At 46.6% G+C, this 27,521-nt stretch overlaps 1 protein-coding gene across 1 annotated transcript in view; it reads right to left on the minus strand.

The window, feature by feature from the left end:
• adcy8 (adenylate cyclase 8 (brain)) overlaps nucleotides 1–27,521 on the minus strand; it is a 67,130-nt gene that overhangs the window by 24,823 nt on the left and 14,786 nt on the right. Inside the window, exons 2-7 of the mRNA XM_028427006.1 lie at nucleotides 17,001–17,150; nucleotides 8,921–9,051; nucleotides 8,682–8,793; nucleotides 7,510–7,637; nucleotides 4,363–4,521; nucleotides 3,650–3,920 (exon numbers count right to left, since the gene is read on the minus strand). Coding sequence (XP_028282807.1) covers nucleotides 3,650–3,920; nucleotides 4,363–4,521; nucleotides 7,510–7,637; nucleotides 8,682–8,793; nucleotides 8,921–9,051; nucleotides 17,001–17,150 — 951 coding nt within the window. The remainder of the gene's footprint in view (nucleotides 1–3,649; nucleotides 3,921–4,362; nucleotides 4,522–7,509; nucleotides 7,638–8,681; nucleotides 8,794–8,920; nucleotides 9,052–17,000; nucleotides 17,151–27,521) is intronic.

Here is a 27,521-nt window from a genome sequence, read left to right on the forward strand (position 1 = left end):
CAGCGGCCAGAATGAATGAAGCAAACTCACGTGGAGAGTAAAACGGCTTACAGTGAATGAATAAGTATTCCAGAGCAGGAGAGCAGTGCTGGGAGATCACAGTCACATCAGTACACCAACCACTGTTGATATAGAAACAGACACCTCCACCTTTGGTTTTACCGGAGAGTTCCCTGTGGCGATCCGCTCGGAGGAGTTGGAATCCCTCCAGCTGCAGCGCGCAGTCCGGTATCTGTTCACAAAGCCAGGTCTCCGTGAAGCACAACACACAAGATGAAGAAAAGTCCCTGTTCCTTCCCATCAACAGTGTCAGCTCGTCCATTTTGTTGCTAAGTGAGCGGACGTTAGAGAGAAAAATCCCAGGTAACGGTGTGCGCGTCCCACCACGTCTCCGGAGGCGCACCAGCTCTCTTCCCTCTGCGCCGGCGTCTCACCTTTTTAACTAAAACGTGTAGTAAATCGGCAGCAGATGCTAAAAAAACTGGTGATAAGTCCACAGGTATGGTAAATCTGATGTTCATGAGCTCTTCTCTGGTGTAAGAGCATGCAGACACACAGTTTGTGCATAAAAACAAACAAAACAGAGCGCACCAAAACACCAGGGCGTCCGTACCCGGCGCCATCTTGATTTGTGATCAGTGAGCATGTTGCTCTGAGATGGCACGTTAAAGTCAGAGCAGCTGTTTGGGTCACACACAAAGTGAAAAGGTGAACACTTCCAGGGTGCCGTAAACACCTGATATCGTGACAGCTGTAATGGAAGTGAATTAGGTGGAGACGGTGGAGCTGCATGTGTCCTCCTTCCATTGTATGTGTGTCTCTGAAGAAAAAAACATGAAAGCGAGCCCTCTTCTTCCTGGCCTGGATTTCATAGCGTGGCGTCTGACTGACTGAGTAACTGGGTCTTCTGAGGAAACAAGTGACCCCCTTCGAGGTGAAAGTGATGTGACAGTGCTGTGCATCATGGGAGCCAGCAGGTACACAGTGAAGCATGAAAGAGGTAAAGACAGAGCCTTCCAGCCGGCGCACAGCCCACACAGACCTGGCAGTCTGATTTCAGGGCTCCGTCCGTGCAGGAATCCTCACACCCGTGATCAGAGGGATGGACGGGATACCATGTCATTTATTCAGAGCTTATGAACCGGAAGAGTGACACATACACTCAGTGCTGTCTCTGTGTTTACCAGCATGCTTTGCTGCACATTATACAGAGGCCGGCAGGGCCCACATGACCATGGACGCTCTTACACTGTGTTAGGATGTCTCCTGTATTAACCCTCTGAACCCCAACAGACACAAGAAACAGTGAAAACTAAAACAACATTCTGGCTTTCATCCATCTAATGGCCCTGACATCCTACCCTCTCTGACCTCCAAGGCATCGGCACTGTCTCTCTATTACTGGTCTATGCAGGCCTGTGTGTGTCAGTCACAGTTTAAGATCTCTCAGTGGAACAAAAACAATGGAAGTTTCCACTCCTCCCTGCATAATTAAACAAAACTGAAATATTCACGTTTTGTTTTTCTCCCTTTCACGCTGTTTTTCCTCTCTCTCTCTCTCTCACACACACAGACACTATTTCACTTTGTCCTCAATCCAGTGATGCTGAAACAGACCAACAGGAAGGCGGGACGGGGACCCGGAGGACACAAAACCACCGGAGAGGGAGAACTTCAGGAGCGCCGACATAAAAGACACTTCAAAAACTCCAGCGTGAAGCCTTTGATATGCAAAGAGACGCGGCCGTCCTGACAGCCTTTCATTATGCCAGAAACAAAGAAGTGGCACTTTTCACAAATAACATTCCTCAGATTGCAAACACACGCTTACATCACATGCTATGAGCTGCAGCTGAGGTAACGCAGGGTTCACGGTTAGCTGCAAGAAAATAACACGCAGCTCAGACACAAGCTGAGACAAACTGGCAGCTGATGGTCCTCACTCACTGACATCTCCAGTGTCTCTGTCTTTTTGAAGCAGCCTGCCAATGTGCTTAACAAGAAAGATGAAGCTAAGTGATCTCGAGCGTTTCCCTGACGATGGGGATGGGGGGGTGGGTGGCACCAGTTGGAGGAACACTGAGTCCCCGGACAGGCGACGCGTTCTTTTTTTTTTTTTTGGCGGCAGCTCGTCCCCTCAAAGCAATCTGGGGATGCAAAGGCGGCTTGAACATGCAGCTTCCTCCCTCTTCCTGTCTGAGCACTTATGGACGATGACATGTCCACACCTCCAAGTCTGTGTGCGGCCATGTGGGCTTCACAACAACATTCTCCCAGAGTGTAGCCCAGAAAACTGAATAAATAAGCTGAGCTGCTGCACAGAGCACTCTGAACCCTCTCCATGTCAAATCCAATACATCACACACATCCCTTCCAAAAAAAAAAACAAAGTGCAGACAGAAACGTCCACAGATGTAAACCCTGACGTGTTTATAAGGAGGGCGCCCACCCTGTTTACAGCTTGAAGCAGGACAACTGCACTCATGAGAAGCAGGAAGGAGGAGGAAGTCTTGCTGCTCCTCAAATCGCATTTCTCCTCTTCTTTTCCTCTGCTGCCTGTCTGGACCATTGGATTCATGTAAAAATCATTTATATGCAGAGTATCTGCTGGACTACATACTGTAAGGCTGACATACTTCCTGCCTGCTCGAGCCGGTGTGTTGCAGACTGAAACGGCTTTGCTACAAATGTGAAGACAAAACAGACTGGTATCTTTAGCTTGGAGCAGAGTGAGGGGTCACATCTAATGGGACCTCATGCACCGAGTGGTGTGGCAGCACTGGAGCAGCAGCACCTAGATGCAGGAGCCAGGAGGGGTCCAGCTGCTTTGAGGTCTTGAAAAATGACCCGGGTGACTGAGAGTCGTCATCAAACAATGAACCAAAGACATGAGCTGCTTTTTAGTTTCATCTGGTGTTCTGACATGTTTCTGAATGAAAACAGATGCTGCCTGTGAGGCTGACTTTGACTGTTTTTGATAGTAGTAGTTGTTCGTGTGAGCTCGACACACACAGCCATGCAGCGCAGTCTGTGGTCAGCAGAGGGCGCTGTGAATTTTCAGGAGAAAACCAGATACAATCAAAACAACCAGCATGTCTGTGGACAGGAAGTGAAGGAATTTGAGCTGCTGACAGTGTCATAACGTTCAGGTCCCAAACAAAATAAAGAGGAAAAACTAAAACGCATTTATAGAGTTTAAATTAAAGCATAAATCCTGTTTCATGCTGTTTTCTCCAGTTTCAACCATCTGAGATAAAGACACCTGGAGGGTCTGTGGTGGGGGGGCCGGGGGACAAATGGAGAAAGAATGAGGGGGATGTTTAAATGGGCCACACAATCAGAAGCTTGTCATCTTAAAAAGAAAAGCAGGCTGACACACAGCGATGCGTTGCCATGGAAACACATTCTCTCCACCATCCACTCGTTCCCAAGAAAACAAAAGAAAACAACAAACGGGCGAGAGAGACAACAGAAGATCTCGTGCACCGATAAGACCGCCCATCTTCAGAAACACCGCCGCGCTGCAGCCGCGCTTACACGCCGGCGCAGCTTCCTCCTCCGCTGCAGAGACGGTTTTCCTGTCAAGATGGGCGCTCCTTCACAGTGTGACAAAAACGCACCACGTGACTGCAGCAGCGGCGGCACTTACATTCTGCTTCCCCACGATGTTGTCAAAGGGGAGCTCCGGGCTCCACGAGGCCTCGTTGAAGGTGGCACTGCTGGCCCGGCGGTCGGCCGAGCTGGCCGCCTCCTTCATGATGTCCTCTGGCAGCGTCAGCAGGCTCTCCTCAGGCTGCTTGATCAGGTACGTCTCGATGTTGTGGCGCCGGAGGAAGTCGTTGCGGTCCTTCCCGTGGCCTTCCTCCACCTCGTAGTCGCCGTTCAAACAGTCCAGAGCGGCTTTGGAGATGTGGATCCTCCTGAAACAGGATCCAGAAATTTAGGTCAAATAAATCTGACTTTTTGTCCTCCTGCTGTCACTCAGACAAAGTCCAGCAGCAGTCCTGTCGCTGTTTCCTTGGAGACATGGACGCCTCAGCCACTGAGGAAAGTATGTGAAAGAAAGCTGAAACAGAAAGCCCATCAACTGGTGACACCTTCATGCAAAGAATCAGCCAATCAGAGAGCACGCAGGTGTGAATGAAATCCTGCACAGTGTCAGGTCAATGACTGAACTCAAAGGCCTGGTCCCCCATGTTCCAGCACTTATCAGAGGGTGTCACATGTGCTGGATCTCTCATAAAGATCTTCAGTCAATTTTTGGCCTTTCTGTATTTCTGTATTTCTCCTCAGATTATATATGCTGTATATATATGTATTTACTGTGGGTGGTACGTGTAGAGACAGAAAAGCTGTCCTCACCCTGGGATGCCTCCTGACTCCAGCTTGTTGGCGATGTCCACGTCCCAGGACCAGACGTCGAACTGCCACTTCCTGAGTCCCAACACGCCGCACAGCACCGAGCCCGAGTGGATCCCGATACGCATGTCGATGTCGTGTTTCGTGCGTGATCTCACATATCTGTAAAAAATAAAATAAAAGAACATCAAAAACAAAGGGTTCAGTGAAGGTAGCAGAGGGCATGCTGGTCCTGTGAGGTGTGTTTGGGTCCCGCTGTGCGCACTAATGCAGCAAATGAATGAACATGAAATTGACCTCTGGTGAAACGGAGCGCAGGCGACGCTGTCCGCCAATCACTGGTTATAAATCCACAGAGAATGGAACACAATACGTTTCACACATATCAGCGGCTCTTCAACTAAAGGGTTGAGACACAGCCCCTGCAGGCTCCACACCCCTTAATACATTTGTTTCTCATTTCATACTTTATTATAATAAAAAGCAGGCTGATAAAAAAGTGCAGACCGGGCTGTCACGCCCGAACCTGCCTCCCGGCCTCATTTCATGCTTCATAACAGCAGCGACGAATGTGAGGTGAAAGGCATCCTGGGAGTTTGTGACAGGTGCTTAAAGTCAGTCGACTGCCGAACGGGTGGAAATTAAGTCAAACCACCTGCAGTTGGTCTGATGACGAGGAGGATAATGAGGACGGCGTGGAGTCTGAGGGAGACTTTGAGGTCAGAGACGTCTGCATGAGACCCGTGCAGCGGAGAGCAGAGAGTAATGACATCAGCAGAGCTTTGGGTGCGCTCGCCTCTTCATCCTCAACACTAATTAACCACTGTGCTTCCCTCAGTGTTAATGTGCTGCAGGTAAAACGAACACTTCCTGCTGAGGATTGGAGGAGAGCTGTGTTTTCTGGGCTCATTCTCAGAGGAATACTTCCACCAGGGGACCAACCGAGACACTGGGAGTCTGCAAATATTGTCATTGTGTCAGTTTTATAATCTTTACTTTTCAGGGTGTTAGTCAAATGGACTAAATCACCGTGTGAAGATGCCACATGACACACAGACCTGGCTTCAATCCAAACGCGGCTGGCTTCAGTTTCCTGAGAACACCACCACCCCCTCCAGTGGTTAAAGGCTGACAACGGCTGTTCATTACCCACCTGTGTGGTTGTGGTTAGGTCCCTTTTGTTGGTTAATGGTCTGAAACTGGACCATGTGAGGAGCTAGTTAATGACCCATTGTTATCACCTCCCAGGACGAGATGCAGGGACTGAGCTGCTAACAGGTGAGAGCTGATGTCTGAGCCCTCCTCTTCCTCTGGGAGGGACTGTTTAGTTTTACACAGATGGCCTCCTTCCAAATCCTTCTCCTTACCTACAAGGCTCTACATGGACTAGCTCCATGATCTCTGCAGGACCTGATAGAACCGTATGTTCCTAACAGAACAGTCAGATCTCAGAGCGCAGCTTCACTTGTAGTTCCTAGGATTCATCACAGTAGAATGGGAGGACGAGCCTTTAGCTGTCAGGCACCGCTACTATGGACCCAGCTTCAGTTCCTGAGGCAGACACTGCCTCCACCTGTAAGACCAGACGACACCCTTTCTGTTCAGTAAGGTGTATAACTAGTCTAAACTAGTGTCAGATCTAGATACAGGCACGTGTCGACATGGCCTCAGCCTCAGGTAGAACAGGTTTCATAGGGCCGATACATTCTTAGCACAGCTATGCTGCTACAGGCCTACACTGTTAGGGGGCACAAACATGACCCACTGAGCAGTTCCCCTCTGACCTCTGACCTCTGCTCTGTTCTCATCAGCCCGGTTCATACTAATGATGATGATGATGTAATGAAAGTTTCCTGATGAAGCCCACAAACATGTGGACAGCAGACTGATGATCATCATCATTAAATCCATATTCTGAGCCTCCACACACACACAGACACACACACTGACAGACACACAAACACAGAGACACACACATACATGCACACAGACACACGCGCACACACAGACACACGCACACAGACAGACAGACACACGGACAGACACACAGACACAGACACACTTTTTGTCTTTGTGAACATCTAACTCTGCTTTCTGATTTCCACCCACAGCACTGCGGCACTCTTGCAGCACACGTGTGTGTGTGTGTGTGTGTGTGTGTGTGTTTGCCATTTTGACTTAACAGTATACAGCACAGATCTGCCGGCTTATCCGTCACTAATCCCTCTCTCTGCTCCACACATCCTCTCCTCCCTGAGCATCACGCTCAAAGTGATGCAACGGGGTCAAAATGCTGCGACGACCATCATGAAAGTGAAAACGTCGCCTCCGGCTTCAAAAGCACAAACGGCAGTGTGTGTGTGTGTGTGTGTGTGAGTCTTTTCATGACAGTCTGAAGTGATTGTGACACTTATGAACTGATGATTACACAGCGACACAGAGCTTTATAAAAACACGATGCCTTCTCTAAAAAACTGATCGTTATTTGTCAGTGATCTTGTGCAGAAACTCAGCCGGAGGGAAAATTCTTACAAATGCAAATAAAGCGGGGAGGTTTCTGTCAGACCTGCTGCACCGAGCGCAGCCACAAACAAGATAAAAGGCATGTACAGATCTGGAGGTGAGATATTTTTGTGTTGCTAGATGATGCCTTTAAAGCTGCAGAGGAGTCTTTCTATAGGAAGAAATGAAACTGGTTTTCTGCATATAATGAGCATCAGTTCTCACTCATTCATACACATGTTACAGCAGTGATGTTTAAGGCCCCGTTCACACTGGAGAAAGTCAGTCCAGCTAGAGTAGGATTGAATCCAGATCGCCTTTAAGCTGGATACGTTCAGACCTATTTTCAAATCTGGCTATCACACGCACGTGTCCGCACTTAGTCCAGCTTAACCCGGCTTGTTTGTTGTCTGTTTAGGCTGTTTTTTCCCCTTGTCATTTGTTCTTTCATTTTTTTCCGGAAGTATGACATCACTAGCGGGATTCACTAGCTGCATTTGCGTTCAGACTGGAGCCAGATGTAAGCCAATCCAGCTAGATCCACCAGGTGGATCGAAATCAATCCGGATATATCCAGATACGGCCCGAATCCCGCTCTAGCCGGATTGATTTCCCCAGTGTGAACGGGGTCTGAGAGGAGGACGGTACCTGATGGTTTTGAGCATGCTGAGGCCCATCTCCACACAGCAGTGGGCGTGGTCCTGCCTGGGCTCAGGTAGACCAGACACACAGTAGTAACAGTCTCCCAGGATCTTTATTCGTAGACAGTGGTGTTCCTGCAACAGACAAGGTTCATGTGAATCAGCTGACAACAGAAACACACCAGGTCATCTCTGTGGTGATGATTCTCAGCTCAGCCTTCAGAAATCTGGTTTAAAGTTTCAAACTCTCTCTCACTGCAGTTAGTAACACACATCTTACCTGCCTACTAACCCAGGGTTTCCCACAGACCAATTTGTGGCGGGCCGCCACATAATCAACACCCTCCGCCACAAATTTCCGATTCCATGTTTTTTCGCCAACGCGATTTTATGATATAGCTATCCTTCATCCGTTCATTCAACTCCGCGCAACTCTCTCTCCCTTTTGTTCTCGTTCACACACTCGCGTACACACATAAGCGCACATGCACACACACCGACAGCAGCTGATCCACCCGCCCCTCCTCTTCATGCGCAGTGCCTCACGCCTGCAGACTGAAGAAGGACAACGAGAAGACGGCCAACGTTATTGATAATGGAACATCGCGCACCCTAACTCAGCACAGACAGAGCTGGTAATGCAGCAAACTATCAGGCGATGTGAGGTGAAACGTGGTTACGGTTGAAAATGTAATTTTACAACACAACAGGTTGACATATGGGGTCATACGAGGTCAGTGTTGAGTTCATATTGTGAAATAAAAACCTGCAGATGTTTGTGTAATCCATTCCTTGAATGACACACGCTCTAAAGATTCAACTAAAAGTAAACTACTGGAAGGTCCAGGCAGGGTTCTAGTAAAAATCACTCAGAACTAACTTGTAGAATGAAGACTGAACTGAATGAATTCAAAATGCTTCTTGTAGCTTTAAAAGCTGTCATTAGATAAGCACACAGGTGTTTAACTTGTAAACCCTGATGACCGACTCGCGGACCGATGTGACACTGGCGCCAAGATGCCACCACACATTGCTAACTGGTCTGTGGGAAACACTGTGATCATTATTTACATTTTTGCAAAACAAATTGTATTTGACTCATCTTTGCACAGACATGTCTGAGAGAGGAGAACACACTGACCACACGGCGAACAACAACACGAAGGAGCGGCGACTTACGTGTGCGAGGCGGTCGAAACGTGCAAAGAGTTCATTCAACATTCGCACCAGCTCCTGCGCTGACAGCGTCGTGGAGAGGTTAGTGAAGCCTTTAACATCTGCGAAAAGAATGCTGAATAAAATACGGAAATGTCACTGAAACATCCACAGCGTAACAATCACTTATGGTATTTGAATGTTCACACATTTACACGACTCTTACACAGGATCACCAGGGCGTCCTGTGAGCCGGGCCTCACCTGACATTCTCGTAGCGGTGGATGTAGATTCGGTGGAACTGATGCTGGAGGTGTTCGTCCTCTACATTTGTCATGTCGTTGATCATTTCCAAAACTACAAAACGTGGCAGGACTGATAACACCAGTCTCTCCTGTGGGGGAGGAAGAGAGTCAGAGCCGATGATAAACCAGACGAGAAGAGGCCGACAAACACAATGGTACTGTTGTTGACATTCCACTCATTTGTCCTGAATTAGTGGCTACATTCTTGGATCAGATGCCTTTAAACTCTGTTTTTTGAGGCCACAGTGACCATCAAACTCTAATGAGTTCATCCAAATATTAATGACTTTCCTCAGATATTGATCATGTTGTTCATATTCGGGAGGACACCGGCCGACTGTTACGCTTTGGATATGGGATTTACAACAAAAGGCCAGTGACCTTTGACCCCTGAATTCAAATCCAAGTGATATTGTGTTGTTCAGCAAACATTTGTAACACATTCAAGTAAATTATCACATTTACAAGACAGAAAGCCTGGCTGTGAAAGGGTTACAGTATTACATGAGCAACAGTGTGTGTGAGTGTGTGTGTGTTCCTCAAAAACCTAAAAAGCTAAATGCAGGATTAAAGCAGAAGAAGCTTTAAGTGGGGACAAAAGTCAAGAGATAAAGATTAAACTGGAAACAGAAGCTCGTGAAAACGAATGACATAAAGTCTGTGAGACACTCAGCTCCGCCAGCCCGAGCTCCTCCAGCAGGATCCGCCAAAGCCTCCAGAAACTACACGACGAGAACGTGTGTGTGCTGACGCAGTGCCACTTGGCAAAGGCGGCAACAGATTTGGAGTGGGAGCGAAACTGCGTCTCTCTAATACTGAAAATATCAGAGCCAACCAGAAGCCAGAGAGGTGACATCAGACTTCTATCCGCCCGATTCTGACTCCGCTCAGGAAGAACATGTTCGCTTCAAAGAGACACAAAACTATAACAGCGCCTCATCACCATCCTGCTGTCACAAACACACACAGCACACCCTGTGTGGATTCATCCGCCGCTGAAAATAGTCCCCATTTACTTCATGTATGTACCTAAAAGTCAGAACAATGCACTGCAGACGCTGCTGAAAGAGACAAACCACCGAGGCACCGGCCTCCTTAGAGCAGCAGAGCTAAGTCTCCCCCTTCTGGCGGTGGGAGTGATCACGCTGTGGGTGTACATGAGCGGTGGTCTATGGAGAGACAAATGATGTTTTGATCACATTTTAATTGCACCCTGGGTTACACACATGATGTCTGCATATTTGAAAGATCCTTTCACTAACAAAGAAAGCCGCAGTTGTTGAAAAGCTCGGCCTCCAAAGCTAGCTAGCTTGTGACAGACAGACCACCTCTCTCTCTGCCTCTCTCCAAAGACCTCTGTTCATATTTTTTTCAGAATGAAGGCCCCTTTTGGTCCACTGGTGGGGCCTGATTTAGGCACTCTATGCTGGGACTGTCTGTGGTTTGACCCGTTACAGTTGGGCAGAAATGACTTGGTGATGTTTAGGAAGAAGATTCTGGCCTGTTACCGCAGTAACAGTGTGATGCTCTGTGTAGAAATCAGAGACCGTTTCATGGCCGTCTCTAAATGTGAACACACTTCCACAGAAGTCAGCTGGAAGACTGGAAGCTGACATCAACATCTAACAGTGATTATGAACCAGCACAAATCCCAGACACTCAGCAGGCTCACAGAGGCCGTCACTGCTGTGTGCAGGTGATCTTGGTTTGTGACGTGACAAACAAAACATCAGATAGGATGTAAACAAGCTCATAAGAAGGCCAGTAATCAATAAGGCCAAATAAAAACACACCAGCACACGTGACTCAGAGCAGAGTCCAGTCATCAGAGGTCTGACTGCACAGAAGCATCTGCTGACAGCGATGATTCAGGGCGACATGACTCCTCTGAGCTGAGATAACAGCAGCTGTTTACAGTCTGCCACGCTCAGCCTCGCCTGCAGACGGTGGCTTCAGGTATTCAAAGCAGGTTTTACACAGACGAGGTAAAGAAGTGAATCTTTAAAAGCTTTAAAATTCTTATTTATTCTGCAGCTGTATGTCAACTGACTACAATCTGAAGCAAAACCGTGTCAAGACAGCAGATGTGCCGGCATTGTTGTTGGATCATAGATACACCAGCACGTGAAAAAATGAAAAATGTAACCTCATATGCACTCAGTGAAGCTGCATGACGCTGCCTGAGAGCTCTGGAGAGCCTCTTCAACCCTCCAGCACAAGTGGAGAGAGAGCGAGAGAGCGTCCTGTGCTCGCCCAGCCTCAGTGATGGTGGGACATCACTTTCCTCAGCCTCAATGTCACCAAACTGCACCGCTTCAGAAGCCACAGCTGGGAAGAACCTGAATGTTTAAAACCTGCAGCGGCGGTTAAACAGGAGCTCAGACTGACTTATTTCATTAGCTGAACTCTGACGCCGGGTTCAGACTTTCTGCGGGGCGGGTGCACAGGCGCACTGCTCCTGACCGCTGGTATGGAGGGAGGATCACGTCCGACTTGTGTAAAATGAATGCAGCTGCATAATAAGCAGGATAATGCACAGAACGCTCATCACAGCAGAGCGTACGCCCCTCTGGTAGACAGAGCGGCAGCACAGCCATGCTGGACCACACGCGAACCCTCGCAGACCCTCGTGCCGTCGGCTTCACCGCACGGTATCCGTGCTCGTTTGTACAAAGTCTTCCATCAAGCAAAAAAAAACACTAACAGCAAATACAGCAAATAAATCCTGCAGCACTGAAGACGTGACCGTCAGCTCAGTGTGTTACAGTGTGTCAGAGGAGAGCAGGTGTGTTTGTGCGTGAGAGTTGTGTAGTGTTGGTTTTCTAGTGCACCCCCCCACCCACCCACCCAAATTAAGGTCTAGACAGACAAACATTTCAGTGAAGCGTTGCTAATGCTTCGGCTGCTGCGTCGCTACCAAGCGCTCGGGGGGTGATGGAGGTTCACTGCAAGAAATGTGGATTTTACACACACGTCTCAGACAGTCTGGACTTCTGAGCGCCTGAGTCAGCCTGCAGAGACCTGAAACACTGAATCCATTCTGCAGGCTTTGGACTCTGTGCAGCTCCACTTTGGCCTGTTTGTCCACTTAGTTACGGTGCTGTTTCCAGGACATGAGAGGAAATATTACCAAAAAAACCTTTGAAATTCTTTCTTATAGTTAAAAGTGTACAAGAAAAAGTGTCCTCTTTGACAATAACAGCGAAAACTCAACCTCACACACAGTTCTCTAGTGGTCATGTGACTGTACAACTTTATATTTGACACAGAATAAACTTTTCTTCTTGCTGCTGCTTTGTTGTACATTTTAGCTGCAAATGTTTTTCTTTAAAACTCTGTTGCCTTTTGGCCTTTTTTACATTTGAAATGTATTCTCACTGGTTACTCCAGTACAGCAGCGTCTGCTGCTTGTCCGGCGAGACACTTCTTACAGTGTGGACCGTTAACAGGGGCAGCAGAGTGCGTTTGCTCCACTGGACACGGTTGCCAGCAGACTCAGTGTCAGATTAGCTTTAAAAGTCATTAGCGCAGCTTGATATTAGCCGAGAGCTAAAGGCTTCCAGCAGCTGACTGACAGCTTCCATCTTCATTTCTGTTGTGCTAAAGGTTCACCAGAACACCCCCCCTGTTCAGCCTTCACTGTTGATGGTGCTGATTCAAATTTAATGTCCAAAGTTGACTCATATTCAGATTATTGTTAAGATGAGCGACACACACTTTGTATCTGGATTTAAAATCTTTTCTATTAGCAGACACGACTCAGATGTTTAGCACAGCTCGATGCCTTCATTCAAACAGTTTAAAATCTAAAAGTGTCCATATTACCATGTTTAATCCACGGGGCCACATGAGTTCTCATCTGTTCAATTGAATGGATAATCTGTTTAGGACCAATAAGGACTTCCAAGGACTGACTGCTTCTCATTAAAGGCTGTTAGATCTTGTGGATACCCTGGAGGTCTGTGAGTCGAACACAGACCTCCAGGGTAAAATGTCCGACTTCACAGCAGAAAGAAACATGTTGTAAATCAATGATTCTCGTCTCTATTGATACTGCTTTGAGTGACAGGCGTGTATCACAGCACCAGCTTCCTGCTTCCACGACAGCCCGCCCACTCACGCTCCACTCACGCTCCGCCTTTTTTCTGTCGCCTCGTTGAGCTGCTAACATGAGCAGGAGCGTCGCACAGAGAGTCCAAAGCAGCTCCACCCATAGTTTTTTAATGTCAATGCTTGAAGCTCACTAAAACATCATATAAGCCCAATATTTACGTTTTTTGTCACCAAGACATTTTCCTCTTTTGATGCTACATGTGCGCTAGTCTGCTAGCTAGTCTCTGCTAAACGCATCAGAACAGCAGGAAATTCTCTGTTTCTCGCTCAGAGCCAGTCCTTCTTGTCTGGAGATGTGAAGAGAGAAGCTGCTGTCTTCTTGCAGGATGTTGACAGCCAGGCTCTGATTGGTTGACATCATGGCGCTCTGCGCTGGGCCCCACCTCTCCACCACTCCATTATAAACACATCCCGGAGCTTATTGGAGCGAAACCTTCCAGGAAACATGACCGCTGTAAAAGCTTCCTGTGGCTTCTCAGAGCGCCGCTGTCCACTCCAGTATGTAAACAAAGCTCAATGTCAGCCTGAGTGTGTGTGTTTCCTTCTGCCTCTATCTGACTCACTCTGTGTGTGTGTGCACAGTGTGTGTGTGTGTGACAGCACTGGATCAAAGCAGGGCCCATGTTATTCTCCTCCCAGAGGACTCATTAGCCGCGCTGCTAACGTTCACTTCACTGAAATCCATTGAATGTTTAGCATCCTTCATCAAAGTCTCCTCACGCCGAGTGTCAACACAGGACGAACGGAGAGGCAGCGTGTGTCCTTCACACTCTGCTCTGCTGTGTGTGTGTTTGCGGTGGTCAGTGAAGGTCGCCTGGAGGTCACCGCGTCTGCGCTCCTCCTTCTACACCCAGTCAGATGGGGATACACCCGTCGGGATGACACTGCACTCGAGCTAAATGCTAACATGCTCACAGGGACACCGCCTGTTTATGTGTAAGTTCACTATGCTACTGCAGAGATTTGGCACGAAACCAGGACCCAGAGAGGATAGATTTCAAAACACTGTTTTCACGTTTCCATGGTTACGCCCCAAACCCAACTAACCAAATAATAGCCGTTAGCATGTGTGCAGTGGATCGTTTTAGTCTTTGTGAGGAAAAGATCAGCATGAAAGTCACTAAACGACACAACAAACTATGATTAAAGGTAAAGCAGCAAAATCCCTCAAAGCTGCAAAGACAACATAGTACGACATGGTAGGGTTGGGCGATATTGGCAAAAAAATTAATCACGATTAATTGTGGCATTTAGCCGATAACGATTAATTTGACGATTAATTGATGACAATTGCACTGACATGTTTTTGACTCTAAATCGTCACATTGTTCTAAAATGATACCGACAAATCATCAGCAGTGACCAACCATGTTTGAAATACAGTGGGGAAAAAAAGTATTTAGTCAGCCACCAATTGTGCAAGTTCTCCCACTTAAAAAGATGAGAGAGGCCTGTAATTTTCATCATATGTATACCTGAACTATGAGAGACAAAATAAGAAAAGAAAATGTAGAAAATGACATTGTAGGATTTTTAATGAATTAATTGGTAAATTCCTCAGTAAAAGAAGTATTTGGTCACCTACAAACAAGCAAGATTTCTGGCTCTCACAGACCTGTAACTTTTTCTTTAAGAGGCTCCTCTGTCCTCCACTCGTTACCTGTATTAATGGCATCTGTTTGGAGTTGTTATCAGTATAAAAGACACCTGTCCACAACCTCAAACAGTCACACTCCAAACTCCACTATGGCCAAGACCAAAGAGCTGTCAAAGGACACCAGAAACAAAATTGTAGACCTGCACCAGGCTGGGAAGACTGAATCTGCAATAGGTAAGCAGCTTGGTGTGAAGAAATCAACTGTGGGAGCAATTATTAGAAAATGGAAGACATACAAGACCACTGATAATCTCCCTCGATCTGGGGCTCCACGCAAGATCTCACCCCGTGGGGTCAAAATGATCACCAGAACTGTGAGCAAAAATCCCAGAACCACACGGGGGGACCTAGTGAATGACCTCCGGAGAGCTGGGACCAAAGTAACAAAAGCTACCATCAGTAACACACTGCGCCGCCAGGGACTCAAATCCTGCAGTGCCAGACGTGTCCCCCTGCTTAAACCAGTACATATCCAGGCCCGTTTGAAGTTTGCTAGAGAGCATTTGGATGATCCAGAAGAGGATTGGGAGAATGTCATATGGTCAGATGAAACCAAAATAGAACTTTTTGGTAAAAACTCAACTTGTCGTGTTTGGAGGAGAAAGAATGCTGAGTTGCATCCGAAGAACACCATACCTACTGTGAAGCATGGGGGTGGAAACATCATGCTTTGGGGCTGTTTTTCTGCAAAGGGACCTGGACGACTGATCCGTGTAAATGAAAGAGTGAATGGGGCCATGTATCGTGAGATTTTGAGTGAAAACCTCCTTCCATCAGCAAGGGCATTGAAGATGAAACGTGGCTGGGTCTTTCAACATGACAATGATCCCAAACACACCGCCCGGGCAACAAAGGAGTGGCTTCGTAAGAAGCATTTCAAGGTCCTGGAGTGGCCTAGCCAGTCTCCAGATCTCAACCCCATAGAAAATCGTTGGAGGGAGTTGAAAGTCCGTGTTACCCAGCGTCAGCCCCAAAACATTACTGCTCTAGAGGAGATCTGCATGGAGGAATGGGCCAAAATACCAGCAAAAGTGTGTGAAAACCTTGTGAAGACTTACAGAAAACGTTTGACCTCTGTCATTGCCAACAAAGGGTATATAACAAAGTATTGAGATGACATTTTGTTATTGACCAAATACTTATTTTCCACCATAATTTGCAAATGAATTCTTTAAAAATCCTACAATGTGATTTTCTGGATTTTTGTTTCTCATTTTGTCTCTCATAGTTGAGGTATACCTGTGATGAAAATTACAGGGCTCTCTCATCTTTTTAAATAGGAGAACTTGCTCAATTGGTGGCTGACTAAATACTTTTTTTCCCCACTGTACTTATTGATAACAGATGCACATTGCAGAAACTGTTTTAAAATAATAATGAAGCAAACATTTAAAGTAACTTTGTCCTTCAAATGTTCTAATCTGAAGTCACAGAGCAGTGCATATCAATATTCAAATTAAACAGGACAAATAAGTTCAGAAAAGTCACATCAGTGATTATTAATGTTAAAAATGTGTCTGTGCAAATGAACCTGTGACTGAATGTCGCACACTAGAGCATGTTTTCACTCAGACTGTAGAGCAGCAGCAGAAAAAACAAACAAACAAACAAACTGGACAATTTCACATTTAAATGCATGTGTGTGCAAATCAACCTGCCTTACGTTCTTCCAGCGCTTAGTTTGGTCGTAAGCAGCACGATGACTAAACGTTTCGCAGATTCTCGGCTGAGTGGAATTCTTTCCGATATCTGCTGGAGGAGACTTCGCTGTTGTAATGTTTTCCTATGTTGCTGTGGAGTCCTTAAATAAAGATCGGGAGGCAGCTTCATTTCTTTGATCCGAGCAAACATCCAGTTGCTATGGCAACAACCAACGCTCCACGCTTCCCACCTAATGCATGTCGCGTATGCATGTGCGGCACTATATACTACAGCTGTGGCCGGCGTTGTGTCCTCGTTGTGCTTTCTTCGGGCTCCGGCTTATGGTGACAGACGTTGAACCTCTGTTAGGAACGTGCTGCTCCGCATCATTTAACTGAACACCGCTGCCTTCCGCCATTTTTGTTATTGTGGGCTCACATGTGGGCGCTTAAGGGTGATGGTGAGAGTACGTCTCACACAAAAATGCGTCATCATGGCGACACGCGACTAATCGCCATAATCGATAAGTGGCAAATATTAATCGGTGACAGTTTTTCTGACGATTAATTGCACACAATACAATTTTGCACAAGCCTACGACATGGACAGCGCCCCCCATGGACTCACCTGTCTCTGGTTCTCCGTCTCGAGGCGCAGTCGAGCTTCGATGCAGCGCCGTGTCTCGAGGAAGGCCTGCCGCTGAGCGCGGTCAGACAGGTAGCTGATGAATATCCCCGCAGTGTTCATGCACATGAACAGCACAGCCTGAGCCGCTACCTGAAACACACACAGGCAGAGGGTGAGATCACACACACACTGAGGCTGTGGACAAATGCCACCAAACTCTAATAAAACCCTCTCAAATGCAGAATCTGATCACACTGTGTGTAAACGAACAGTGAGTCTGCTCTGCTTTGTGAGGTTTCTCTGAAATGTTAAAATTAAATGTCAGCCCAGTGCATTCTGGGTGTTGTAGTTATAAAATATAACGGGTGTTTTTCTGTGAGAGAAGCATTCTGTTAATAAAATGGCTGCTTCATTTAACTAGAGCTGTATTAAGGATTCAGAGTAAACAGTGGAGGAGACACATGAGGACACCGTCTCACAGGATCTTGTGATTTTAAGACATATAGACTCTGATCTAATAGAACCTCCTGATGCAGGATTGCTGTTCATTGTATCTGCTCGCTGCTGATGTATAGACATCTTTCATAGTGTGTCTGGAAGACAGAGTCCTCTGTTGTGTATCCAACATGTGACTCTTTAACGGCATCATGCCTCCTGCTGACCTACAGTGCAGCGTGTCAAACAAGGTCTTTGGAAACGCCATCATAAAGATCCGTCTGAGGACAAACTTCCTGCTGAAGGCTTTTGACAGAACACGTCAGTCTGATGTGGACATGCAATTAAATCAACTGAGGGGAAGTCCGGCTAACTGCTGGCGTGCTGTCACTTTCACTTCACCATGACTCCTCTTTCACACATGTGTGTTTCTGTCTGTAGGGTTTGCTGTGGCGAAAAAAAAAACAACACAGAAGACAGAAAACAAGTTGTCCCAGATGACTTCAGCTAAACAGGACCTGCAGTCTCATGTGAACATGAGATCAAAAAGACGCTGATAAGCTCTCAGACGCTGTGATGAGTCAATGAGCCACGACGAGAACGTCTGAAACCAGAGCCGAAGGAATAACCAGGTCACTGAACGCAGCTCCTCATTGACACGCACCACCTTATTACAGTAATTACCCACCGTGCTGCCTGCGGGGACGTGCACCGCGGAGACCTTAAAGACACCGTCGGTCCTCTGAGAGCGGATCTGAATATGCATAAATAAATCAGGCATGAACCATCCATCACCAGAGACACGGCGGCGGTGATCCTATCACCTGTGCTGAACGACCTGATGTGGTTGTGTGTGGTTAAATGTGTGTAAAACCTCGCAGTCGACACACAAAATGGCAGCAAAACTTGTTGCAGATGGGAGAATTTTGTCCTGCAGTGAACAGGTAGCTGAGCAAACACACAAACCAGCCCGCTCACTGGATCCAGAGTCTATCACAGCTTCACAGAGCAGAGAGACAACCTCAGTAATATTCAACCATTCCTCAAACAACAACAAAAAAACTAAGTATCATCATAACAAATGTGACCACTGGCATTACTCACTGTAAAGGTAGCATGTTAGCATCTCCCACCTCTAACAGACATCTGAGGACTAGCTAAAAAATGTCAATAAGCTTTGATGTTAGTACCTGCAGGCGCACGGCTTCGCAGCCTGTTCTTAGAGGATTACAGCAGATTACGATCTTCCAGACCCCATTATGTGTGAAGGACATTTCAAACAGGGCTAATGTGTAAAACCACCAAACCTGAACAAACTTATGTGATGACACATACATATAGTATCTTTTTCTGCATTATGTTTATCAATAAGAGCTGCCCTGCTCTCTGGACACGCCCACAGATGCTTTATAATCACGCCCCCTTCGGCCTGCAAAGCCTAGTTTACTTCCTCCAAAGCAGCAGAACAAAGGGACGTGCTCAGACCAGACAAACCTGGGTTAAAGACACACATGGATGCAGTCAGTTTTGACTTTCGGCTGTAAAAGCCGACAGGTATTTTGCCTTGTATTCATTTGTGTTTATGTATTTCACATCATCCATACTGTCATAAACCCACAACTATCACCTTTGCTGCAACAATAAATCTTTGGAATGGACTCATGGATGGTGTTTGAATGTTCACACCACCAGCACCCTAAGTTCAGTTTTTACAACAGCACTGGAAACACAAACGTGTGGTGGGCTGACACTAACGGCAGACTGCTCTGGTGCACCTCTATAGGAGGATGCTGTATAGGTGAAGCTGTAAGTGTGTTTGTGGTGTTCACTTTGCAAACAAGGAGCCAAAAAACACGACAACAACATACACACAACCCTGAGAAGCTTGCTGGATTGAAGATGCCTGGAGCTCAGACATAGAACAGGCCCCTCTGTCCAGGCCTGATCACATCCTCTGATTCTGATTTTACTGGCACATAGTCTCATATTCCCAAACAGAGCCTGGAGTTCTGCAGAAGGTCAAGAAGCCAAACATCTCATCACCCAAGCTAATAATCAGGACTTATTGATTGGCAACCTGCAGGCTCCTGCAGATACACTGCTGTCTGATCACTTTGTGCTTTTTGTCGGGAAATAAAAACTGTGACCTTTAGAGGGAAGCAGAGAGAGAGAGAGAGAGAGACGCTGTGTGGAGGAGCAGATGCTCAGGACCTGTCCGGGCCTGTCTGTGACTGGAAACACACACACACACACACACACACACACCTCCAGAGAGCATCACAGACACTGTCAGTCTAAAATAACCTTCTGCTGCAATTTGCCATCTTCACTTCAGTGTGTGTGTGTGTGGAGCAGTGAAAGGGTTTCCCTCTGTGAGACATGCTGAACCTGTTGTTTAATACTTGCATCATGTGAGGAGGAGGAGGAGGAGGGTGGCGGTGGAGGTAACACATCCCCCCTCCCTCGTGCAGCTGAGGAAGCCGCTGGTGTTGCAGAGAGTTACATCAGCCGGGCTTTGTGAAGGCTTCAGTCAAAGAATTAAAGAAGGCAGCCATGTTTCTCTGACTCACTCGTGTGCTGCTGCTGCTTCCTGGATGACAGATGTGCTCTTTAAATGCAGACAGACTTCTAATTAGCTGTTGTTGGGGACACATTATATCTTAAATTGCCAATTTGTGCCCTCTTGGTTTTTATTTGGTTTCCTCACTTGAGTCATGTGGACTCTCTAACACTGCTGGGTCCCCGTTCCTGTCAGCAGCAGCTCAGTCAGACAGCAGCTGCTGTACTGTGCGTGCTGGGAGCCGTGGATAGGTTACACTGTCACACTACAGCCTGTAAATGATCAAAAGGTGGAGATGTATGAATGTAGAAATAATGCAGTGTGCCACCTCACGTCCAGCCAGGAAGATCTGCCTTTAAATCTGTCTGACAATAGACTGCACTCTAACACAGGACATGTGGGCGAGCAGTGTCTATAGCTGGACTTCATATCAATCTGTAGTTTGTGTCTATGTCCAAGCTGCATGATTGTCCCTGAATTGTTGTGTTTTGGATGCTCTCTCTGCTGCTCTGGTGTCTGACTTCCTGCCAGCTCAACCTCGCTGGTGCAAACTGATGCAGCCAGAGAACAACCGAGCACCAAAACAGACACTTGGCACATATGTTTCACCAGGCAGAGCGAAGGGTCGCTTCCTGGAACACATGGTAAGGAACCTGCTGTGATCCATGAATGGATGCAGCCAGGCCAGTTATTCACTCTGCGGGTCTGGAATCCCTTTCACAGCCGGTCCCACTCAGTACAGCTGGTTGTATGCAGTTTATTCTGCATCTGTTGGGACTGCCACCCAGAAATCCAACTCAGAGACCAGAACTCAGACCAACAGAGACCAGACCTCTTTGTATAGAAGTGAAAAAGAATGAGGCTGGCTGGCCAAGAAATGAATAAAGAATCATGATCTAAAATTTTTGCCATATTGCCCACCCCTATCGCCACCCTTCTCTTAATATTTTAGATTAAATTTCACACATGCACATGTCATTTCACACCTTCAACACTTCTGGACAATCTCCAGACTTGACTAATGTGATGCTTTTATGGTAATGATCAAAACACAGTGAACAACTACCACAGATGTTTCACAGTCCTGTTTGTTAAAACTTAAAAAATAAGCTGTTTATTCAGAACGTCTAATTAATGCGAGGCACACTGTGACTCAAAGCGATGCTGATCAAATAACTTGAACGCCGCTCGGCTGCCGGCTGACCGCGCTGCCCATTATTTTAGAAAAGAGAAAGTGCTCTCGCTCTGGAGGCAGAACCATGTCACGGCAGATAAAACCCACAGACACACAGTGAAGTGCTCTGCCTCTGTTTTCCTCGGCAGTAAAATCGCTGCACTCAGAGCAGGAAAAAATAGAGCATGAAAAGGGGATTTTCTGACGTGTGTGGCTCTCAGCAGCATGGCGCTCTGACAGGAGCGAGCTGACATTTTAAAGGGGGCTTTCCTCTCTAGCTGCACGGATCGGCGGCGGTGTTAATGGAAAGGTGAGCGCGGTGGATGCAGTTCAGGATCCTCAGACAGAGGACAGACAAGTGCTGAGGAGGATTTTTAATCTTACAAATACTTCTTCCAAAAAAACAGACAAAATACGATGAATCTCTCAGACAACACCGAGCAGATCATCTATCAAACCCATGATGGGTCAGAAGCAGAGCAGCCACACAAAGCCAGGAATCAATATGAAATCACAGGAGCTGAATCGTGTTTTCAATAGTGGCAAAAACCCAAGCTTCATCCAGTCCACAAACCATTTCTTCTTTTTTACTCTCTGCTGTAAAAAAGCTGCAGATCAGCCACAAACTCTCATGTGACTGCTGGTCACAGGTGAACTAATCATGGCTTCCTGGTTCTGCTGAGGAGGCAAGAATCCTCTGTCAGATATATAAAAAGTGATTTGAATGAAATATGTGAATTAATAAAAATAAAGAACCATCAGGAAGCCTGACAATTTTCTTTAAAATGATCAAATACCAGAGGCTCAGAGGGTTACATCGGAAAGTGGAAGTCTTTCTAAGTGTTATCTGACTTCCTGGTTTGATCTCAGGTTCCATTTAGATTTAATTTCAAGAGGTAAAAGTGGCCTCGTCTGCAAAGTGGCTTTTACAGGTTTGCTTTCATCAGTCGTGTCTGTAAACACGGCAAGAAAACAGGTCAGAATCTTCCATTATTCATGTGAATATGCTTCAGACTGATATGGGCAGATATTCTGCAGACAGAGCCTTCAGAGATGCTCCACAGTCCGCTGTATAACACACAAACACCTGCTCAGAAACATACATATACAACCATAGCCTAACCCTAACCTCCAACATGACCTGAAATCCTGAGCTCTCCTCACACCATCACAGCTCTCGGACATTCTGCACAGCAGGGAGCAGGGACGGCGCCTGAACCCTGCGCTCACGGCGAGGTTTTACTCAACTGCTCTGATGATGTTTCTAATTCAGGCGGCCCGCCTCCGCTTCACATCCTGCTGTGTATTTCCATAAAGAAAAAGTATGTGTAGGAGTATCAGAGCATTCTTCCTTCAAGCTACACACACAGATATACAGGCAGAGGCCTCTCTGTCCCCGTCTTTTCCCCTGAGGCTCCTCGCTGTATCTCACAGAGCCGAGGAGCCTCCCGGTGCATCGCTCTGCGTTACTGTGTGTTATTGTGACTCTCTCTGAGGACGCCATCAGCGCTGATTCAATTTCTCCGTCCCCCTACACCCCCACCCCCAAAGGCCCCTGCTCCACCCATGGAGACGAAAATTAAAACCCTGTAAGCTGCGGCAGCCGTGGCGGCATTCATGTTGTTTTGTAAAAGAGCAGCGCCGGTTGGCCATAAAGGGCATCAGCATGGAGACCGCCGGTGCACTCATTAAAGGGAAATGCCAGCGATGTCGATGTTTTTAACAAGGCTTCGTTAACAGCAGCGAGCCACAGAGGGCTACGTGGAAAATGATCAGGCAGGGTTAATAATAGTAATAATTAGCATAATGTTTTCAGGTTGATGTGAGCGTGAGTGGCGGCCTGACACGGAATATATACACACACATGTTGAACTCAACATTTAACCCTTAGAACACAGAATTATAAAAAAAAAGAGAGGGTCCAACACGTGATGCATTCAAGTGCCATCAGAGAATCAAACCAAATCTGAGCTAGAGCCAGTTTATCACTCCACACGTCTCACCTTGAAATTTTTCAAAGATATATTTAATAGAAACTTAGGAGGAATCTTTGAATGTTGAACTTTCCAATGGTCCTTGAATGCATCACATGTAATATACAGATTTGTCTGAAAATGAAGCAGCTGCACTAACATGCTGTCAGAAAATAAAATATCTGCATTCCCCGTCCATTCGCCCGGCCATAGGAAGCATCAGGACTCCACTAAGAAAAACACCGTGTACCAGTCACGGCTAACAGACACCGCTCTGACAGTAAACAAACGGGACGCTGATCCGACGTTTTATGGACTCATCCATCTGGCCTGACCTCCTCCCTCTGTCACTCTATAACATGGTTGAGTGGTGTTTTGTTGCTTCACACGCTGTGAGGATCAGGTCCTTCTGTCTATGTCTGTAGCTTCTTTCCTCCGTGCTGCTTCCTAAACCATCTAACAACTGTGCTGAGACTCATCTGAGACAAAGTGAGGTGATGAAGAGTGTGTCTGACTTCATCATATCAGCAGGATAATTAGTGAGCGCCACCCTCTAACCCAACAACAAAAAGACAGAGCGGGCGGGCAGGCGGCCAGATCTGGCACCAGGTGAAGCACACATCCATCCTGTATCAGTTTCCCTCCTGCACAATGACAGCAGGACTCCTTATATTACAGTCTTAGTGGAGACTTAATATGCATGCACGCTGCATGAAGGAGTTCCAGCACCATCAGCAGCTTTTATTATCTGTATGAACACATTCTGGGATTTATTCTGCGGGGGCGCAGCCAATGATTAACTTGCGCTCCATTATGGATGGAGACATTCCACAGTCAGGAGATATTACATTTTAAATTTAACATGACATGGGCGGCCTCCATTAATAATTCATCACGCAAAAACAAGCTCCTTCTATTCTTTGAGGGGAGCAAACTGTTACATTTCTGTGGTCTGTGGCCTCAAACCAGCATACGGAGCTTTCATGAGCTTAGCGGGGCGAGAACCAGTGACCAGAAGACGGCTCGGATCACACAGCTGCTGCCGACACAAGCTTTCCACAGCACAGAGGTTACAGAATCAATCAGACCTCCAAAGCTGAAGCTGTGAAAGTTTACCAGAAACACATCTGCACTCACAAGAGTCAGTAAAAACCAAACAGAACGAAGCCAGAACTGACTCCTGAGCTCCAGTTCAGGTGCTGCATCCTTTGAAGGATGCATTTGTGGACTGATCCCAGCAGCAGTCCCTCCTTCAAATGCATCCTTTTCCCTCACAACAAAGGAAACAGCAGGTGGACCCCCCCCCCCCCCCCCCCCCCCCACAGCCTAACATATCCCAGAATTCACCACACACCAGAGAAGGTTGGATTCCCCCTTTAACAAAAGACACAACGGACTCCACCAACTGAACTCTGATGACTGAGATTCAGGCACTATACGTATCAGCTGCAGGTTGCCAGGCAACAGCAGCAGGTAAAGAGGAAGTTGGTGCCACCCTTAAGATCTACGAACAATAAGTCACCTCAAGTCTAACAGGAAGCAGAGCAGCGGGCGCTGGATGCACAGCGACATGACCAGCCGCACAATAAATGGACATCTAGTTATTTCAATGTGACCTGGCCGAGGTCAGTTCATGGTCAGTTCATACACTGAAAACCATCACAAATCAGCATCAAGCTGCCCGGACTTTACCAACGATACTCACATGAGTCGACCTCTAATCTGAATAGACAAAGTCTGTCAGGTGGCTCTGGTGCGCTCAGCATCAAACTACAACCTACTGACACTGAAACAATGGAGGCAGCAGATTCTCCTCAAACCCTGAACATCACAGGAGTGCACGAGTGTTTCTATAAAAAGTACACAGACGGAGGTTTCCTGATTTATAACCAGACGTTTCCATTAGCCTAATGCAGATCTGCCAATCACACTGGATGGGCTATGATCTTCTGTGACACAACGCTGCGTGTTGTTTGTCTGAGATCGTCTGTCCGTGTCCCACATTCAGACATCTTCCTCCCTGTGAGAACGTCAGACTCTTTTTGTCAGCTCCTTTCTACAAATCACGGATCTGTGCCGCCAATTTAAATCCCATGATATGTGACCTATATGCAGCTCGTTACCATGACAATATATCATGTCTTTCAGCAAAGACAATTGTCAGAGTTTTGGAGCCAGCGTTTGCAGACATAAATAACAAAGCACCAATAAACAAACATGGCTGCCGGCAGCACGTAAGGAGCAAGAAGGAAACGGAGTGAGGACATACAACAGCCCTGTAGTGTCAGAAGTGTAACATTCAAAATGAAGATGGCATTTAAAACTATCTGAATGCTAGGCTAGCTTTCTAATAGAAAAAAACGCCTTATTGGGGAGCATCAGGCAGTATATGTAAGTTACAGCTAGAAGGCTAAGCCTGGCAGGCTAGCCTGCTGATGTTCTTACTAACAAAGGTTTATGAGTAGATAAAATGCTCATTTGCAGCAGCTACCGTCATCATATTGTGTGTGACTTTTAGCCAAAAATAAAAGATGTAATGGTATAAAACACTTTACAACTAGCAAACAGCTCTGCAGAAAAGGATCTGTTAGCACGCTGGCTAGCTGATCACGTCCTCTCCGTGTCCTCCATTTGTCCAAACAAAACGTTAAAGCACCAGAAGAGATGGACAGCTGTGGAATTGACTTGATGGTCATATTGCTCGAATTTCTTACAAAAAACAGCAAAACAAATGAACCCTTTACCACCTAGAATGAACACAGGCCGCCTGGTACGTTTGTCTTTTTTCCAATACTTAGCTTTAGCCGATACTTTAACAGAGTTTGGTCATTTAAAAAGAACAGATGGAAATCTCTGACCTTTTCAGGGCCTGATTAGCAGCAGCTAGTGTAGCGATTTATTAGTTAGCATTACTCACAGTGGAATAATCAGCCTGTAGGAAGGACTGCAGCGGCGTGCACGGATGAAGACGTCAGTGTGATAACAGGCTGATCTGGCAGCTTCATAACAAACAGATTTCATGTCAGGCTGAATGCTGCTCCTCTTGGCTCTTCCTGAATCACAGCCTGGCTGTTGCTGCATGTGTAAATTGGACCAAGAAGACACAGCGTCTGCAGGAGGACGTGTGTGTGTTACAGCAGCTCATTTCAGCTGAGATGTTCACCAATATGCTCTGAATGTGTTATCACCAGCGGCCCCATGACGGAGCGCTGCATTCACTTTGCACAGCATCCATATGTGTTGCACATAATGTGTTTTTAGTGAGCAGCGTTTGAATGTGCTTTTTTTTTTTTTTTTTAAATCAGAGAAGAGGCAGGAACTCTACACTGTAAAAAGGCACAGGTTAATTTAAGAATTAAAAATATTCCCCAACAGCTGAGATCCGTGTGGTCTCTGAGGCTGCACAAATGAACAAAACACAAATAAATACCTCAAATCCACAAATCAGGATCAAGACACTAAACATCTTTAAGCCTTTTTCTGACAGAAGTCAAAATACTCTGTTGTATTTCCCATTTTAGTCTCAGATTTCAGACAATTTAAACTCAGGTTTTTAAGTCTGAATTCCAACATTTTCAAATCAAGTCTGATTTTCTCAGAAACCTGAAAATCTTTTTCATATTTCTGACCTTTAAAAATGTCTGTTTCACAGAATTCTGACTTGTTGCAGTCTGAATTGTAAGTTTTCTTCTCACTTGCATCAAAAAAAGATGTAAACAGTCTTTGTGTGGTTGATCGTCCCTCCCTTTGTGTAAACCCAGCTCTCAGACTTCTGGTTGAATCTGTTTGTACAGCCAGTCACACAAAAGCTCTTCAACTGTTTTAAAATGTGTCTTTGATTTTTCATCGGCCACATTTTTCAACACAATGCAGACACTCTACAAGTTTTCCCACTCAGCGGGTGGAACCTGCAGTGACGTCACATGCAGACCTTCTTTTGGCTTAAAGAGAAAGTTCAGTTCTTTCAGGTCAAGCTGTGGTTACACAGTATTCCAGCCATGCATGGAACTACTCACTGACCTGAAACACACAGAAACACACACATGGGAGGTGAGCTAACCCCCGCTCAGTCCTCTATGAGACCACATCCGTGGTTTTATAAGAGCGACCTGTGACCTTTGACAATCCTCCCGTTGTCTAACACAGGACAGCAGTGCTGGTGCAGCTGCCCCCGCCGTGGCCTCCGGCGAGGCTTCTCCTGAGCATGTGATCCTGACATTTCCCCACAGCTCAGCCTGCAGCTCGCTCGTCTCTTTAATGTCACTCTACGGACGTAACGTCCAGAAGCAGAAAGCAGCTATTGTTGTGAACTTCTGACTGATGAGGATGTTCTACAGAGCTCGACGTCCTCGCATGTTTCCACTCCCTACATCAGCCCC

This window comes from Parambassis ranga, chromosome 17 (assembly GCF_900634625.1).
Source record: "Parambassis ranga chromosome 17, fParRan2.1, whole genome shotgun sequence".
Classification (NCBI taxonomy): Eukaryota; Metazoa; Chordata; class Actinopteri; family Ambassidae; genus Parambassis; species Parambassis ranga.